This window comes from Cnephaeus nilssonii (genome assembly GCF_951640355.1).
Source record: "Cnephaeus nilssonii genome assembly, chromosome: 14".
NCBI lineage: Eukaryota > Metazoa > Chordata > Mammalia > Chiroptera > Vespertilionidae > Cnephaeus > Cnephaeus nilssonii.
The window spans coordinates 57,361,460-57,379,817 of NC_137085.1; the positions used below are offsets into that span (position 1 = coordinate 57,361,460).

The following is an 18,358-nucleotide window of genomic DNA, read 5'->3' on the forward strand; positions in this document are numbered from 1 at the left end:
TGGTAGAATGAACTTTTTGAGGTACTGCCAAACTGTTTCCAAAATCAGCTGACACCATTTGCATTCCCACTAGCAATGTGTAAGGATTCCAATTTCTCCCCAAAATGTGCTTTAACAGAGAAACATTTATATCATAGGAAAAGCAGATGAATTTATGTTTATTATGTTTTAAAATATTTCCATGGTATAAAAAGACAAGATATATAACTTATAAAAATAAGACATTTTAAATGAGGTCCTTTCATGTCTATGTGTTATTGAATAACCAGTTTGCAATTTGTCTTTTTGCCAATATAAAGAATAAAAGCTCAGCAAGCAGAAGTGATAAAAAGAATTTTACTCCCTAGGGAAGTGTCTAATTTCTGGCTCAAAGTCTCAAAGTTCATGGAGTGCTATAAGCCAGTAAGGCATCCCTCAAAGCTTGTATACTTCAGGAAGTAAGCATGTGATTCATTAAGGAAAGAAGCTGTCCTCTCTCCCATTTTTGTCACAGAATAAAGAAAAGCTTGTGAAATTATAAAGTATTTTTAAAAAAATACATATTTTTATTGATTTCAGAGGGGAATGGAGAGAGATAGAAACATCTATGATGAGAGAGAATCATTGATTGGCTGCCTACTGCATGCCCCACACTGGGAATGGAGCCTGCAACCTGGGCATGTTCCCTGTCTGACCGGGAATCAAACCATGATCTCCTGGTTCATAGGTCGATGCTCAACTACTGAGCCACACAAGTTGGGCATTATAAAGTCTTTTTGATATGACAGAGATCTGCCTAAAGGATATCCATTCTATATTTTCAGTTAAAATTTTTTTATTTTGCCAAATTATGACTTTGGGGGGAATTTTGAAATATTATTTTTGAAATTAAACCCAGTAAGGAGGATTTCAGTACTAGGAATACTTTTGTCTCATTTGAAGGTGATGTTCCTTAGGTTTGCTTAAAAAATATTAGCCTTTAATCTCCTTGGGTAAAGAACATAGGATTTTTTTTTAAAAGGAAAATTTGCTCTTATAGCTGTTTCTAGCCTTACCATCAAACAAGCTTTGTTCTTCAAGAATAATTCACAGTAAATAATGCAGTGCCTCTGAAGGTCCCTGTGGCCTATCAGGATTAATTTAAAACAGAATTCTGACATGTTGATAACTTCCAAATTATATTTGGAAACTATACCTCTTTATATTTTTCTTTTTATATTTGTAAAGCTTTTTATTCATTGGGTATTTATTCAGTGGCTTTTATGGGCAAAATCCAGTATTTAGCACCAGGGAACATTTTATAAAGGAATTTTTAATTTGTTCAGTATTTATTAAATGCCTCTAGGGTCTATATAGAGCACTGCAGTAAATAATTCCTGGCCTCTAGGAACTCGCACTCTATTGTCTTCGAGGGAGAGTGGTTAAACACACATGATATAAGGAAGCAGCAATGTAGGAATTAAATCTTGAGTAGTTAAGTTCATAGCTGGTCAGATCAGTGTGTGAGTGAGAATGATAGTCAAAGGTGTCATGGACTAGGTAGACCCTGAAATGGTCTCTGAAAAGGGTTAGATTTTGAGTGATGTTAGGGGAGTGGAAGGGAAAATGACCTGGGGGAGCTAGAGAATGTGGTTACGTTGTGAAAAGTGGTGGTGAGGCTCCTGGCTGGAAAGTAAAGGAGCAGATTGTTCTCTCCTTTTCCAAGCTGAGGATTGTGGGAGAAGGTGCAGCCTTTACAGAAGGAAGGCACGTGGGGTGTTGTGACCTGAGTGGAGGACCTTGGTCGAGGTTAAGCAATAGGATTGGACTGACAGAATTTGACAGCATTGAAATGGGCATGAATGGCTGGCGGTGGGGATAGCTGGAACCGGGGTGGGAGCAGGGGATGGATCAGGATGTGCACTGTGCTGGCCAATGCTTTGATTTGGGGATGCAGAGGATAGGTGAAGAAAGGAGGCAGAATTAAGACTGACTATAAAGTCTTTGACTCGAATAATCTGGTGGGTATTGGTGCAATTTAATGATATAAAGAGGACTACTGTGAACACTTTTAGGGGGGAAATCAACAGAACTGGAATGGATACTTAACTTGCTGTGGTTGTGCGGTCTCTAACGAGATGGCTGCTCGTGGTTCTGGATTTCAGTGGAGATGCCAGGGATGCAGAATTGTCATTGTTAAGAAATGAGCAAAACTCTCATAATATTTGTCAATAACAGCTTAAAAATTTAATTTTATTATTTTTAAATCTTGAATTCTAATATCCCACTTTGTTAATCCTTGTTATCTAATTGATATTGACCTATTTGATTTTTTAAATAACCATTGATACTTGGTATCTTGATTATAATTACTTAAACAAACAATGATTTAAGACAACAGATGGTTGTTAAATAAACAACAGATTATTTTTATTTATAAACAGACTTACATGTATTCTTTGTCTTATTTTATTCTTTTAGCAATTGTGAATGGCATCTCTTTTTTTACAATAGAAATTATATGAGTCTCATGAAGTCATCCATAGTGGTAGTAATTAATATTAATCAGTACTCTTTAATATATAATCACTAAAAATGATCAAAATTTGGCATAAATATCTTCAAAAATTGCTTTATTAGATTGCCACTACTTCTACAAGGTGACCTAAAATGAAAACTGGCTGTGTAAGTCAGGAATCTCAGTTCTATTTTTAAAAAATTCCAGTGGGTTCCTGTTTTGCTCTATATAGAGAGAAGTGGGGTATTTTAGGTAATATAGTTTATTTATTTATTTATTTATTTTTTAAAATATATTTTTATTGATTTCAGAGAGGGCAAGAGATAGAGTGATAGAAACATCAATGATCTACCAGCTCCAGCATGCCCCCCACCTGGGCTTGCATCCTGGGCATGCACCCCAATGGGGACTCAAACCATGACCTTCTGGTTCAAAGGTCAAAACTCAACCACCTAACCACACTGGCCAGTGATTTTTATTTATTTTTATTCATTTTTTAATTAACCATTTTATCCTAGAACCACCAATTTCTGGATGTCTCTCTAACATGCTTTTAGCTTTAACCTGGTGTTTTGTGGAAGTGGAAGTACACGGTGAGGAGTTCGTGATTCATCATGCACTAAAACTGGCTAATCTTTTCCAGTGGGCTTACTGTCCTTTAACAATCCATTCAATTTTGACCAATGATGTTGAGTATTATTTTGAAATATTTAAAATATCTTGAGGAAATATATCTTTTCACCATTCTTTATTCAACAAAGTAATTTTTGTTGAAAAACCACTTCTGCCTGATACTTTGAGATCTGTGAATATGTAAATAGGTAGCCACCTGGAACATGACTAGATTCAGTTTTATTTTTACTCTGTAGCTATGACTAGTGTGGCTCTTTTACCTCAGATTTTCTAGAATTATCCTCTAATTGAACAGATGGAATTGATTTTGGAGAGAATATGGAATTAACCTTTGTAATTTCCATTTATTCTCCTCATTCCATCCCTACTCTCTGCAACTCTGGCAGTTACTCTTGGCAGTTACCCTGGTCTGTCTTTTTTTTTTTTTTTTTAATGTTTTTATTGATTTTAGAGAGAGAGGAAGGAAGGGAGAGGGAGAGAGAGATAGGGAGAAACATGGATTGGTTGCCTCCTGAACGCAACCTAGGTATATGCTCTGACTAGGAATTGAACCGGCAACATTTTGGTGCACGGATGGCAGTCTTCATGTTTCTGATTCTCCCATCCATTTATCAAAGCATAGAGACTGTTCCAGGATTTTATAGCTTCTCATAGCTTTTTAGGTAAGGTTTAATTTCCTTAATCATCTATTATCAACCTACTTCTTAAATTTTCATCCTTCTCTTTTCTTTAGATGTACTGAGTTATTTGCACCTCCTTAGAACATATTATCCTGTTTTCTGGCTCTTACTTTTTTACATGCTAGTCTTCTTGCTTTCTCTAGCTAACATTCAAGTGTCAGTTTTTCCTTTTCTTAAAAGTTGCCTCTCTAAAAAGGGTGTCTCACCTTAGCTGCCAGGCAGTTCAGCAGGCTAGTGCTTCTCAGAGTGTCTTGCTTTGTTCAGCTGCTTCCAGTGGGACACCACTTCCTTCACAAGGGTCTTTGTGTGGAGGTCTGGGCACAATCCCAATGACAGAAGACTGCCCCCACAGCTTGGCTATCAGTGGAGATGTGGTGAGGGCAAGCCTTTATCTCTCACAGGTATGGCTGGATCAGACTTTTGATAAGAGTTAAAATAAATCAAGGGAATTTAGTATAGAACATTTAAAATAATGTCTAAAATACAATTTTTTTTTCCTGCCCAAGACAAAGAATGAAAGAAGTGGAATCCTTCAGAGCAGGGGTCCTCAAACTTTTTAAACAGGGGGCCAGTTCACTGTCCCTCAGACCGTTGGAGGGCCAGACTATAGTTTAAAAAAAAACAAAACTATGAACAAATTCCTATGCACACTGCTAAGTCGGCTGCTAAGCAGGACAGGCAGCGGCGGCAAAAACACCCGGCGGGCCGGAGAAATGTCCTCGGCGGGCCGCATGTGGCCCGCGGGCCGTAGTTTGAGGAGCCCTGCTTCAGAGAGTGGCCTCTTGTGTACTTCCTTCACTCTTTTGCACTCAGGACTGTACCTCTGAATGTCCTTACTCACTCTACACCTTTGGGAACCTCTCCTCCAGCCTCAGAAGTCACTTCCTCAGCAGTATACCGTATTTCCATGTTTGAATTCTTTTGGCTACCGCCCATCAACATTGTCCATGCTAGGCTTTGACACCAGATCTTGCAGAGTAGTCAAGAGTTTGCATGATTTTCTCCAAGTCTTATCACTTTGAGGTCTTCCTGCCAATGTAAGCTTTAGAAATGCCTTTGGTTTTTTAGTTATTCGTGGCTAACGATTGAATCAGACACACACTCTCTGTGAACCTCTCCCAAAGATCAACATTACATTTTAGACAGAGTGCATTCTGAACCAATAATACAGAGAAGTATTTTCCTAATGCCCACATAAAATGCAGATAGTGCTTTACTTTGCCATGTAGTATATACAGAGCATGGTTTTTCTCCGTCTCTGGTTAACCCCCTTATTCAAATTAAACCCCTTTGGCCTGCTTTTATTTTATTATTATTATTATTTATTTATTTTTTAAAAATATATTTTATTGATTTTTTACAGAGAGGAAGGGAGAGAGATAGTCAGAAACATTGATGAGAGAGAAACATCGATCAGCTGCCTCCTGCACACCCCCGACTGGGGATGTGCCCGCAACCAAGGTACATGCCCTTGACCGGAATCGAACCTGGGACCTTTCAGTCCGCAGACCGACGCTCTATCCACTGAGCCAAACCGGTTTCGGCTTGGCCTGCTTTTAAAAAGAAAGAGGTCCGTGGTCAAGTCATGGCAGCTCCCCTGCCTAAGAAAAGATCCAAATGGAGTCATGGGCTCCTGTGCCCTGGTCGCTGACCGTGCCGGGAGAGAATCGCTGAAAGGCGTTTTCTCATGTTTGAGGGTCCAGCTGTCCCTTCCAACCCTGGAGCTTTCACACACTAGCTAGAAACAGTCCAAATGAAGCTGTTAAGGGTTACAAGGATTACATTAAATTATTACAGGGTAGCTATGGCTAGCTTCCTTACTGGTGGAGCACATTTTTTTAAAAAAACAACAACTTCACTCCTACTTGTTCTTTACCATAATCCTCCAAAAGCCTGTTAGTGTCATTTTGTGTGAACTCCCTTTTGTGTACCGCTGGCAGTCTGGCATAGCTCTGTCTTAGCACTGTACCGAAATAATTGGTTTACTTGTCTGCTTTCCTAGCACATGGAATTTAGTGTGTAATCAATAAATGTTCATTGAATGATAAATGAATCTGTAAAGGAAATCTGGATGTTATGTTCTAAAATTTATTCTGCCTCAGCAGTTCCTTAATGATTAGGCATAAGATTTCATAGAGAGCTGGTTTATTTTTTAGTGATTAAAAATACAGTGTCCGCAGTTAAAATTTCTTTGTGTTTCAAATTAAGTTTTAGGATGTAAGTGCCTTTAATTAGGAAAAGAGGATCAGATTGCTGCTGAGGCCCAGCTTATAACTAGCATTTCCTCTCACTATGGGAGCTGTACTTTGTACAGATTTCTGTCTTGGGAAGGTAAGAAAGAAACTGAAGTATAAGACTATGTTCTGAGAGTCAGTTCCTTCTCATCCAGTAAATGGCAGACAGTCAAGTGCTATTTGTTGTATCATTGATTTAACCCTTTGCTTATTTTGGCAAAAGCAAAGTCTTCTTATATATAGGAAAGCCTCTATTGATGGTGTAATTTCTGTTTAAAAGCAGGAAATAAAAGTTAGTGAGGAATGGAAGAGGAGAAATTATGAGAAATGGAAGATGAGAAATTTTCTTTTTCTAAATATGTGTACATATTCATGTGTACAGGAATTTATGAATTACTTTTAAATTTATTTGTTCTATTTTATATAAAACTTCTTTGTAAGAGGATTTAAAAAATCAATGTGCACATTCAGATCTAAGCTGTTTGGCCCGCTGTTGCTCTATCATACTATGTATTTGTTGGATATTTTAAAACATGGATCTTTTGAAGAAGTGGTTGTCAGCAAAAGTTTTTCTTCCTACTCAGAGGAATTAATAAAACACTGGTTTATTTCATATGATGACTTTTCTTCTTATAGAACTTTCAAGAAATTGCTGAAAAAAATATGGACAAATTGAACCGTATTGAGAAGTCACACGAACAGTTGGTTCATGAAAATACTCGCGTCAAAAATGTGTTATCACAGACCCAAAAGGAACAAACATCCTTGCTGGCAGCCTGTGCCCTGATGGCTGGTGCCCTGTACCCTCTCTACAGCCGGTCATGTGCCTTATCTACACAGAGAGACTTTCTCCAGGATCAGGTCAACACCTTCGAGTTGTTCAAAATGGAAATTAGAACTCTAGCCCAGGCTTTGTCGACTGTAGACGAAAAGAAGCAAGAGGAAGCCAAGATGAAGAAAAAACCATTCAAAGGATTGATACGTGTATTCCGGAAAGGTGTTATTGCAGTTTTGGCAGCAAACAGACTCAAGGTTTTGGGCCAATCGTGTGCCTCTCTTTTTACCTGGATGGAGAGTTTTAAAGACGGCATAGGCATGTTGGTGTGCACAGGAGAGCCCAAAGACAAGCATAAATTTCCAAGTAAGATAATTTGTGCTTTTTCAAATTTAAGTTGAATGAATGTGACATGTAGTATGAATATGTTTTGCCACTCTGCAAAAACTTAAAGTCATTTAATGTGTAGTCATGTAACATAGTCCCATACTTATGAACAAATATATTTATGTATAAGCTAGATTTTGTTTTTTTGTTATAAACATTAAATTATAAAGAAAGTAGGAAGTCTGTATAATTTCAACTTCGCCTAGCTTTATTAGATTTGAATGCTCTTTTCATAGTAAAGTGAAGAGTTTATGCAGCAGTTTTTCAGTTAAGTCAATTCAGAGACTGCCCTACTTAAAATTAATTAACAGTATAATTTGTTTTCACTTTCTATGAATCAGTATAAAATGATCGGAGTTAAAAATCTATTGAAGAACTCAATGAAAGGGATACAAATATAAAATTTTCAGCTAACATACGTGGAATGTTTGACTATTCTGAAGAAACAATGATTTCAATTTTAACTTTTGAAAAGCAAGCTATTAAGTAGAACCAAAGAAAATTTCCTTTTTTCTTTGTTTTGTCAGTTAACAGTCACATATAAATAAAGTCAATCAAATCTAATATTTCTTATAGACTTTTCTGCCCCAGGCAAAGTTCTGTCTACAAGTTTTGATCTATTTCTTAAATGGCTAAACATTGCCATGCATTTTTAACATGATTTTAATAAATTTTTGTAGCGTTGCATGATGGATTTTTTTCTATTTTTGTAGAACATCAAAAGGAGCAGTTACGTTGTTTGCAAGCGCTTAGCTGGCTCACCAGTTCTGACCTTCTTGCTGCAATAATCACTTCTATGGCTGAGTTACAGGAAGTCATTAGTAAAACAGGTATGATTCCCTCTTTTATGTCCTCTCAAAATACATTTAAAAGCAAATGTCAAAAAATGCTTTATCGTACAAATTCTAGAAAGAAAATATATTTGTTCTCATCTTTCTTTTCTTAGGTAAGGGAGATTGTTGAATCTATATTTAATGAAGTAGAGAATTAGTGTAATTTTTTCATTATTTTATTTATTTATTTTTCTTTATTGATTAAGGTATTACATGTGTGCTTATGCCTCCCTTGCGCCCCCCCCCCACACCCCTGCTCATGCCATCACCCCCCTGGTGTCTGTGTCCATTGGTTATGCTTATATGCATGCATACAAGTCCTTTGGTTGATCTCTGCCCCTTACCCCCAACCTCCCCTACCTTCCCTCTGAGGTTTGACCATCTAGAATTAGTGTAAATTTTGATGGGTAATTTTGTCTTTATTTATGGGAAAGTTAAATGATATTTCTTGGTAAATGTAGCCACTTTATTTTTTTCCCTTTGAGATCTTATTTTTCTATAGAAAGCTCATCATTAGCTTTTTTGTATTAAATAATTCTGGTTATGTTATTTCAAATGTTTTAGTCTTCTTTTCATTTCTCTTTCTGACTATAAATTTTAGAAGTTTGAGTAATAACTAAATCAGTAGAAAATTTTTCTCTCTCATTTGGTGACGTGTTTTTATTTTTTTCTAATTAATTTTAAAGGAAGTTAATTTGAATAGTCTGTTTCCACCATGTATGGAACCACATATAATTTTTAATTTCCAAAGGTCTAAAATTCACATTTGTTTCTCATGACTAAGATTGCATGATATGTTTGTGTGAAAAATTCAATGAAAACTAATTTCTCTATGCTAGAAGAGAAATTAGTCACCTACTGGTTAAGCTATGTCATTGGACTAAGTATTGTCATTTCAGACATGTTAATAGTGCAAATAGTATAATGAACTTGTTAACACTTGCCTGCTTAATAAATGTTATAAGCATTAATGAAATAATAACTTGGGATGTGATTTAAATTTTTAGACAACTCTGTTATGTAAATACAGATCATTTATTGTGATTTCAAATATCTAAACCTAAACCTAGGCTCTTGAAGAAGGAAATTTATGACTCAGAGATTATTTTTAGATTGTGGTGATTGATGTTGGTAAGCAATATGCTTTTTTAATGTATTGTCTCAACGTGTTGGATTTGGAATCTTAAAAGTTTAAATAAATATGTTTTAAGAATGTTGGTATTATAACTTCAAAACAAAACTAATATTCTTGAAAGAAGTTAATAAAAATTTTTGGATTTATTTTAATAAACAGATTATTTGTGTTAGTCTTATTCTCTGTAGGTATGTGGACACTTAAAAGTAGATTGGGTTTTTTAAGTTCTAATCTTGTTTTTATATTATTGCTTTATTTAATACATTTTCCCCTTATTACTCTAGGAGATAAAAGAAAAATATGTGGTTTGATTTGGCTCTCTAGCAAATATGCGCAGTGGTTATAGAACAAGATAACAATTCATGAACAATGTTAGGCAAAATGTAATGAGGGGTTGGATGGAGCAGTACAGGCTTTAAAAGTAAACATCCATGGACAGTGCAGTGCAATGTGGGCATATGAGTATTGGGAAGGCTTCAGGTCAGAACTAGTAATTTAATTGGGGCTAAAATGAGAGTAAGTTAGAGAAGAGCAATAGCCTTCAGAAGAAGGGCATAGCTCAAGCAGAGATGCACAAGTGGGAGTAAGCACAGAATAGGGAGAAGGGACATTAAAGAGGTGAGAATGGAAATCCATGCCTAGCAGACCTGGCTTATTGATGGCGATTACTAAAGTGTATTTTCTAATAACCATATTGGGGAATTGTTGGAGGAAAGTTCGATCATTGGCATGGGATCAGACTGTAGAGGTTTTATAAGAGTAGGCAGTGGACCCTGTTAAAATATTGACACAGTGGTTCTTGAGACCCTGATAAAAATATGCAGGTAAAACCTATCAAGTAGGAGATAGACCAAGAGTGGTAACTTTAAGTGTCTGCCAGTCTCCAGGAACAGAGCTGCCTTTGATGGTAGAACCTGGTTGTGCCTCAAATAGCTTGAGGGAAATAGCAAGTTCAGGGAAAGTTGTTTTTAGGGAAAGCTTTAAATGTTGTTGGCTGATGAACACTATTTATGGAAGAGAAAGTGCTTCTTAGAGAGGGAGAATAATTGATGTGCCAAAGTTTTGAAGAGTATTGGAAGATATATGATCTGGACAGGTAGATAATTATGTATTACTAGAGGCCCAGTGCACGAATTTGTGTACGGGTAGGTTCCGGCTGGCCCAGCCCCAATTGGGGCGGATCGGGGCTGGGCCTGGCGGGAGGAGGAGATGGCGGGAGGTTGGCCGGCTGGCCCGCTCTGATTGGGGCCTGATCAGGGCCGGGCCAGCTGGGGAAAGGGGCTGAGGGCAATTGGCCAGCGGGCCCCACCCCCGATTGGGGTTGGGGGACAGATTGGGGGCAGGGCCGGCCATGGGGAGAGACTGTGGTTGGTGGGCTGGCCGGCTCCACCCCCAAATGGAGTGGGGGGTTCCGATCGGGGGCCAGCGGCCTGGGGGAGGGGCCATGGGTGGTTGGCCGGCTGGCCCTGTCCCTGATGTGGTGGGGGGGCCAATCTGGGGTGGGACCAGGTGGGGGGAGGGGCTTCAGGAGGTTGGCAGGCTGGCCCCACCCCCTGTTGGGGCAGGGGTGTGATCAGGGGTGGGGCAGCCAGGGGGAGGGGCTGCAGGAGGTTGGCTGGCCATCCCTACCCCCTATTGGGGTTGGGGGTGCAATCAGGGGTAGGATGGCTGGGGGGGAGGGGCTTTGGGCCTATAGTGGTGTGGTGGGCTGATCGGGGGTGGGGCTGGCCAAGGGGAAGGGAGGAGGCGTTCGGCCGGTGGCCAGCTCTTGATGGAGAGTCTGATCAGGGCAGGCCAGCAGGGGGGAGGGGCCGCGAGGTTGGCTGGCCCCACTCCCTGATTGGCCGGTTCGCTGGCCACAGTGGGCGTCATAGCAACCAGTCGGTATGGTCGTTACGGTCACTGGCTTTTTATATATATAGATTGGATGAGTACAAGATGGTCAGTGTGAACGTTCTGCAGAGATGACTTAACTATCTGGGATAATTCTTTCAAAACATGATGAGGGGTTAATATAACTTTTAGGTGATGTACTGGGGCTGGCCAGCAGACCCTGAGTGACAGATGAATAGATTACTCTGACACAACTGTGAAAGAGAGGGCTAAGGGACGGCCTGGCCAAAGTCACCAGGCAGCCTCAATTGCCTGCCTTGTTAGCCTTTTATTGTAACATCAGTTTGAGATAAAGTTTATCTTCAGATACAATCAGTAGGGTGAGTAATCTTGGGAGGACACATGTATTTACATTGTCTTCTAGGCAAGGGCATCCAGGAATTAAGCATAAGGATTCCAGTAAACACCCAGGGGTCTGCACATGCACAGACTTGTTTGGAAAGGTCAAGGAATAATTAGGGGCACCACCTTTGACACTTCCCCAAGTCTTCCCTAAGTCGGAATTCCGGTAAACAGGGCAGGCAGCCTTCCACACACCTCCCTTCTATCTGAATGTCCTCCTTACAGACTTTCCAACCATGTCTCTTGTGTTCCCCAACAGTGATGTTTTCATTTTTAAGTGTTTCCTAGTGATAGAAATTTCAGATATTTTAGCAGAAAGGATGGGAAAATATTTTCTGACAGTTAAAGTATATGAGAGTTTATCAACAGATAATGATGAGGGTAATAAAGGTAAAGCTATAATATCATATATAGTACTGATGAGTTTATAATTTAGGAATATGAATGATCTAAATAGGTAAGCATTATTGTATAGTAGAAAGAGCATTGGCTTTGATCAAGACAGACTTGATTTTATAACCAGCTCTGCTAGTTACTAGTGATGCAAAATTGGGACAGTTACTTAACCTTACTGCACTCATATTCTTTACCTATAAATGGAGATAGTGTCATCTTCCTGGTTGTTATGAGGATTTAATGAGATATTTGTTAAAATTTTGTACAATACGGCATAGAATGGATATTAAAAAAATTGTTTCTTACTACCCACCTCACCGTGAAAGTAGGGTATAACATTACTGATAGACACACACGTGTACCTGTACACATTTTTAGACTACTAATTATTAATTTTCTATTCTGAAATTGCTAAAGTACCCTACAATGGTGTCAACATAGTGTAGGGTTAACCAGGGATTCTGCCTGACTTTGAATACTGGTTCTGACACCAGCTATGTGATATGGCAAGTTATTTAAATTCTCTGTGCTTCAGCTTCTTTATTAATGGGAATAGTAGTATTACTGATCTCATAGAGTTATTTAGAGAAGTAAATTAGTTAATTTGTAAAGTGCTTAAAGTAGTCTTTGTTTACTAGTTTGCTTGCTTTTTTAGTTAAAATATTATTATGATTTATGGAATTAACTAATAAAGATAATTCATAAAAATTTTATTAGATCAAGTGAATACATATTAGTTTATCTTAAAATTTCAAGACAATGTACATATCTCATACAGTTCTAACTTTTTAAAACATGGTTTTATTATAAATCTATATAATAAAAGCCCAGCGACCAAAATAGTGGAATGACCAGAATGACCAGAGACCAGAACTACCATGGTCCCTTGCCCTGGCTGGCCCCGCCCCCCCGCCCCCCCACCCCCTCCCCGGGAGCAGTTAGGGGCAATAAGGCAGCAGGCAGAGGTGGTTAGGGGTGATCAGGCAGGCAGGAGAGTGGTTAGGGGCAATCAGGCAGGCAGACAAGTGGTTAGGGGGCAATGTGGCAGGCAGGCGAATGGTTGGGGCGATGAGGCAGGCAGGCAGAGGCAGTTAGAGGTGATCAGGCAAGTGAGTGGTTAGGGCCAATCAGGCAGGCAGGCAAGCAGTTAGGAGCCAGCAGTCCCGGATTGCGAGAGGGTGAAGGCCGGGCTGAGGCACCCCCCACTCCACTGTGCATGAATTTCATGCACTGGGCCTCTAGTTAGTATATAAAGATCAAGGAGATATTTCTTCCTCTGAATATAGTGAAGTTGTTGGGAGACATCACAGGTTTGCTTCCTTTGTAACTAATAGAAGACCCCGCTTAGCGTAGCTTAATCATATAGAGTTTTTTCCCTCTCAACAGAAAGTCTGGAGGTAGGTACAAATCCAGACTTCCTTTCTGCTCTGCCATCCTTAGCATTTTCATGTTTATACTTCCTAGTTTTAAGCTGGCTACTCTGCTTTCAGGCATCAGGATTGTTTTTGGCAGGAAGAAAAAGGAAAGGACAGAATGTGAAGGCATTCATACATTGCTGGTAGGAATGAAAAATGATATAGCTGCTTTGGAAAAGAGCTTGGCAACTCCTCAGAATGTTAAATCAATATATATTCAAGAGAACTGAAAACATATCCATACAAAAACTTATGCATAAATGTTCATTGCAGCATTATACAAAGTAGCCAAAAATGAAAATAAACCCAAATGTCCATCAAGTAACAAATGGATAAATACACAAATGATGAAATATTATGGGGCCATAAAAAGGAATGAAGTACTAATACATGCTACACAGGGATGAACCTTGAAAACATTGCTAAGTGAAATAAGCCAGTCACAAAAGAACACAGATACACTTCATTTTATTATGGTTCACTTTATTGTGCTTTGCATTTATTGAGTTTTTTACAAATTGCTTGTGGCAACCCTGCCTCAGGCAAGTCTACTGGCATCATTTTCTAACATTTGTTCACTTTTTGTCTTTGTGTCACATTTTGGCAATTCTCAGAATATTTCAAACTTTTTCATTATTATTATACTAGAGGCCTGGTGCACGAATTCGTGGATGGGTGGGGTCTGGCTGGCCTGCCCCGATGGGGGCCCATTGGGCCAGGCCGGCAGTGGGGGAGGGGCAGTGGGCAGTTGGCCAGCTGACCCCACCCCCGATTGGGGTGTTGGGGGCCGATTGGGGGCTGGGCTGAGGGGGCGGCATCGATCAGGGCCCGGATCAAGTTGGTTGGCTGCCGCAGTGTGCATCATAGCCACCGGTCATTCTGGTCATTCTGCCATTCTGGTCTCTGGGCTTTTATCTATAATAATAAAAGCATAATATGCTAATTAGACTGGACAGCCAAACGACCTTCCAGATAACCTTCTGGATGAAGCCGGGGCTGCGAGGGCCGAGCCCCGTGCATGAATTTCGTGCTTTGGGCCTCTAGGATATATGTAGATTTGTTATGATGATCTGTGATCAGTGATTTTTGATGTTGCCATTGCAATTGTTTTGAGGCTCAACAAACTTCACCCATGTAAGATGGTGGACTTATTTGATGAATGTTGAGAGTGTTCTGATCTTCCACTGAGCAGCCGTTCCATCTCTTTCCTTCTCAAGCCTCCCTGTTCCTTGAGACACAATAATATTGAAATTCAGCTAGTTAACCCTACAGTGGCCTCTAAGTGTTCATGTGAAAGGAAGAGTCACACGTCTCTCACTTTAAATCAAAAGCTGGAAATGATTAAGCTAGTGAGGAAGGTATGTCAAAAGCTGAGATAGCTTGAAAGCTAGGCCTCTTGCATCAAACAGCCAAATTGTGAATACAAAGGAAAAGTTCCTGAAGGAAATGAAAAGTGTTGCTACAGTGAACGAGTAAATGATAAGAAAGTGAAAGCAGCCTTAATGCTAATATGGAGAAAGTTTTAGTGGTCTGGATAGAAGATCAAACTAGCTGCAACTATCTCTTAAGCCAAAGCCTAATCCAGAGCAAGGCCAACTCTCTCCAATACCCTGAAGGTTGAGAAAGGTAAGGAAGCTGCAGAAGAAAAGTCTGAAGCTCGCAGAAGTGGTTCATGAGGTTTAAAGAAAGAGCCAGCTCATAGCATAAAAGTGCAAGGTGAAACAGCAGGTGCTGATGTAGAAGCTGCAGCAAGCTTCCCAGAAGGTCTAGCTAAGATAGCTAATGTTCATGGCTACACTGAACAACAGATTTTCAATATAGACAGCCTTATCCTATATAATAAAAGGGTAATATGTAAATCGACTGGACAGCAGAATGGTCGCTATGACACGCACTGACCTCCAGGGGGGAGATGCTCAACACAGGAGCTGCCTCCTGGTGGTCAGTGTGCTCCCATAGGGGGAGCGCCGCTCAGCCAGAAGACCTGAGCCGAGCTGGCGTGCGCAGCGGTGGCGGGAGCCTCTCCCGCCTCCATGGCAGTGCTAAAGATGTCCGACTGACAGCTTAGGCCCGCGTGGGGAGCAGGCCTAAGCCATCATTCAGACATCCCCCAAGAGCTCCCGGACTGCGAGAGGGCACAGGCCGGGCTGAGGGACCCCCTCACCCCCTGAGTGCACGAACATCGTGCACTGGCCTCTAGTGTTGCAATAAGATACCATCTAGGACTCTCATAGCTAGAGAGGAGAAGTCAATGCCTGGCTCTAAAGCTTCAAATGACAAGCCGACTCTCTTGTTAGAGGCTGATGCAGCTGGTGACGAAGTTGAAGCCAGTGCTCATGTACCATCGGAAAATGCTAGGACCCTTAAGAATTATGCTAAATCTACTCTGCATGTGCTCTATAAATGGAACAACAAAGTTTGGATGACAGCACATCTGTTTACAACATGGTTTATTGAATATTTTTAGCCCACTATTTAGATTTACTGTTTAGAAAAAGGGATTTCTTTCAAAATATTACTGCTCATTGACAATGCAGCTGGTCACCCAAGAGCTCTAGTAGAGTTGTGCAATGAGATTAATGCTGTTTTCATGCCTGCTAACACAACATCCAATCTGCAGCCTCTGGTTCAAGTAGTAATTTCAACTTACAAATCTTATTCAAGAAATATATTTTGTAAGTTATAGATGCCATAGTTAGTGATGCTTCTGATGGATCTGGGCAGAGACCATTGAAAACCTTCTGGAAAGCATTCACCCTTGTGGTTGCCATTAAGAACATTTATGATTCATGGGAAGAAGTCAGATATCAACATTGACAGGAGTTTGGAAGAAGTTGATTCCAACTCTCATGGATGACTTTGATGGTTTCAAGGCTTCCGTGGAGGAAGTAACTGAAGATGTGGTGGAAATAGCAAGAGAACTAGGATTAGAAGTGGAGCCCGAAGATGGGACAGAATTGTTGAGGTCTCAGGTAAAACTTGCACAGATGAGAGTTACTTCTCACAGATGAGTAAAGAAGGTTGTTTTGGGAGGTGGGATCTAATCCTGATGCAGATGATGCAAAGATTAGATGAAATGACAACAAAGGACTTAAAATATTACATAAACTTAGTTGATAAAGCAAAAGCAGAGTTTGAGAGGATTGACTCCAATTTTGAAAGGTCCACAGTGGTCAGAATGCTATCAAACATCATCCCATGCCACAGAGAAACTGTTCGTGAACGGAAGAGTCAATCCATGCAGCACACGTCATTGCTGTCTTATTTTAAAAAATTGCAGCGGCTACTCGAACCTTCCACCACCACCACCCTGATCAATCAGCAGCCGGGAACACTGAGGCAAGACCCTCCACCAACAAAAAGATTATGACCCGCTGAGGAAGATTAGCTCAGAGGAAGATTAGCATTTTTAGCAACAAGGTATTTTAAAATTAAAGTATATACATTGTTTTTCAGGACATAATTCTGTTGTACACTTCATAGACTACAATATAGTGTAAACATGACTTTTATATGTACTAGGATACCAAAAAATTTGTGTGACTAGCTTTATTGTGATTTTTGTTTTGTTGCGGTGGTCTGGAACCATTTATAGAGCACAGGCAGAGTAGATTTAGCATAATCCACAATATCTCCAATGTATACCTGTATTTGAAATTTTCAGATTAGGCAAATCTAGAGACAGAGAGTTGATTAATGGTTGCCTGAGGCCCGGTAGGTTGTTGGGGGTTATGGGAAATGACTGCTAATAGGTACAGTGTTTCTTTTTGGGGTGATGAAGTTATAAAATTACTTGTGATGATGATTGCATGGTTCTGTGAATATATAAAAAACCATTGATATGTACATTTTAAATGGGTGAATTGTATTTTGTGTGAATTATATCTCAAGAAAGCTGTTAAAATGTGAAATCATGGCTGCTAAATAATATCCCTTTATCAGGAAAACAAAAGCTTTCCCAAAAGCCCTCCTCCAATCCCCGGCAGGTTTCTGCTATTGTTTCATTGGCCTGAACTGATCACATGGTTATCCCTAGCTGGTTAGATGAAAGCTGGCAAAAGACAAGAGAGAGTTTGTGGATAGAATGGATCAGCTAATCAACAATGTCTGCAATAGAGAGGATTCAGATTCAAACAATAAATTACCTCCACATCTACTGCCTCTGTTGTAAAAGGAAACTGGTCAATTCAGAAAACTTGAAAAAATAGTCAGAGAACAACAATAACAAAAACAGTTTCCCATCATACAGGAATAGTTACTGTTAACGGTTGAGTATGTTCTTTCAATCTATTTTATTCCACAGCCCACTCTGCCTCCCTGCCTCCCTCCCTCCCTGCCTCCCTCCCTCCCTGCCTCCCTCCCTCCCTCCCTCCCTCCCTCCCAACAGATTAGCGAATGTTACAAATGATATCATAGACTATATACTGTTTTATATTTTCATTTAAAAATTATTTTGATATAATACACTTACAGAAAAGTTGCAAGTACACTACAGAGAACTCTCCCCCCTGCCCCCCTCCCCGCCGATGATCTGAGAGCAAGTTGCTGACATGATGCCCCATGACTTTCTCATATTTTACTGTGCATTTCAAAGACAATCTTGTACATAACAAGAATGCAATGATCAACATCAGAAAACTACCATTGATACATTACTACCATTCACACCCCATTCATTTTCTCAAGCGTGTCTTTCATAGCAAAAGCATCTGGTTTAGCATTGTGTTGCGTTTAGTTATGTTTCTTTAGTCTTCTCTGCATGAAAGAGTTCCTTGACCATCATGACCTTGAAGATTATAGGCCAGTTATTTGTAGACTATCTCTCAATTTTGACTTGTTGTTTCCTCATGTGATGAGATTCAGCTTCTACATTTTTTTGGCATGAATCTCACAGGAGTGATGCTGTGCTTTGCTTATGATAAATATTATTGCTTTAGTTTTTAAAAAGTCATATTTTTTGAGGATTTTTCTTCATTTAATATTTTTCTAGAGAATGATTTTTAATGTCTGGGCAATATTTATTAGTTGCTCATTCTATCACTTATTGACCAATTCATAATAGGTTATTTTCATCATACCACAGGTATCAGGAATATCAATCAGTTCAGCTTTGATTTGTAATCTATTCATATCTCTTGAATCATCTAATGTTGTGAGCA

At 39.6% G+C, this 18,358-nt stretch overlaps 1 protein-coding gene across 4 annotated transcripts in view; it reads left to right on the forward strand.

Moving 5' to 3' along the window:
• The window catches only part of CCDC171 (coiled-coil domain containing 171), a 253,621-nt gene that overhangs the window by 93,842 nt on the left and 141,421 nt on the right, over positions 1–18,358 (forward strand). For all 4 annotated transcript variants that reach the window (XM_079790672.1, XM_079790674.1, XM_079790673.1 and 1 more), the window contains 2 exons: positions 6,660–7,164; positions 7,899–8,015. In XM_079790672.1, the coding sequence (XP_079646798.1) occupies positions 6,660–7,164; positions 7,899–8,015 (622 nt within the window). The remainder of the gene's footprint in view (positions 1–6,659; positions 7,165–7,898; positions 8,016–18,358) is intronic.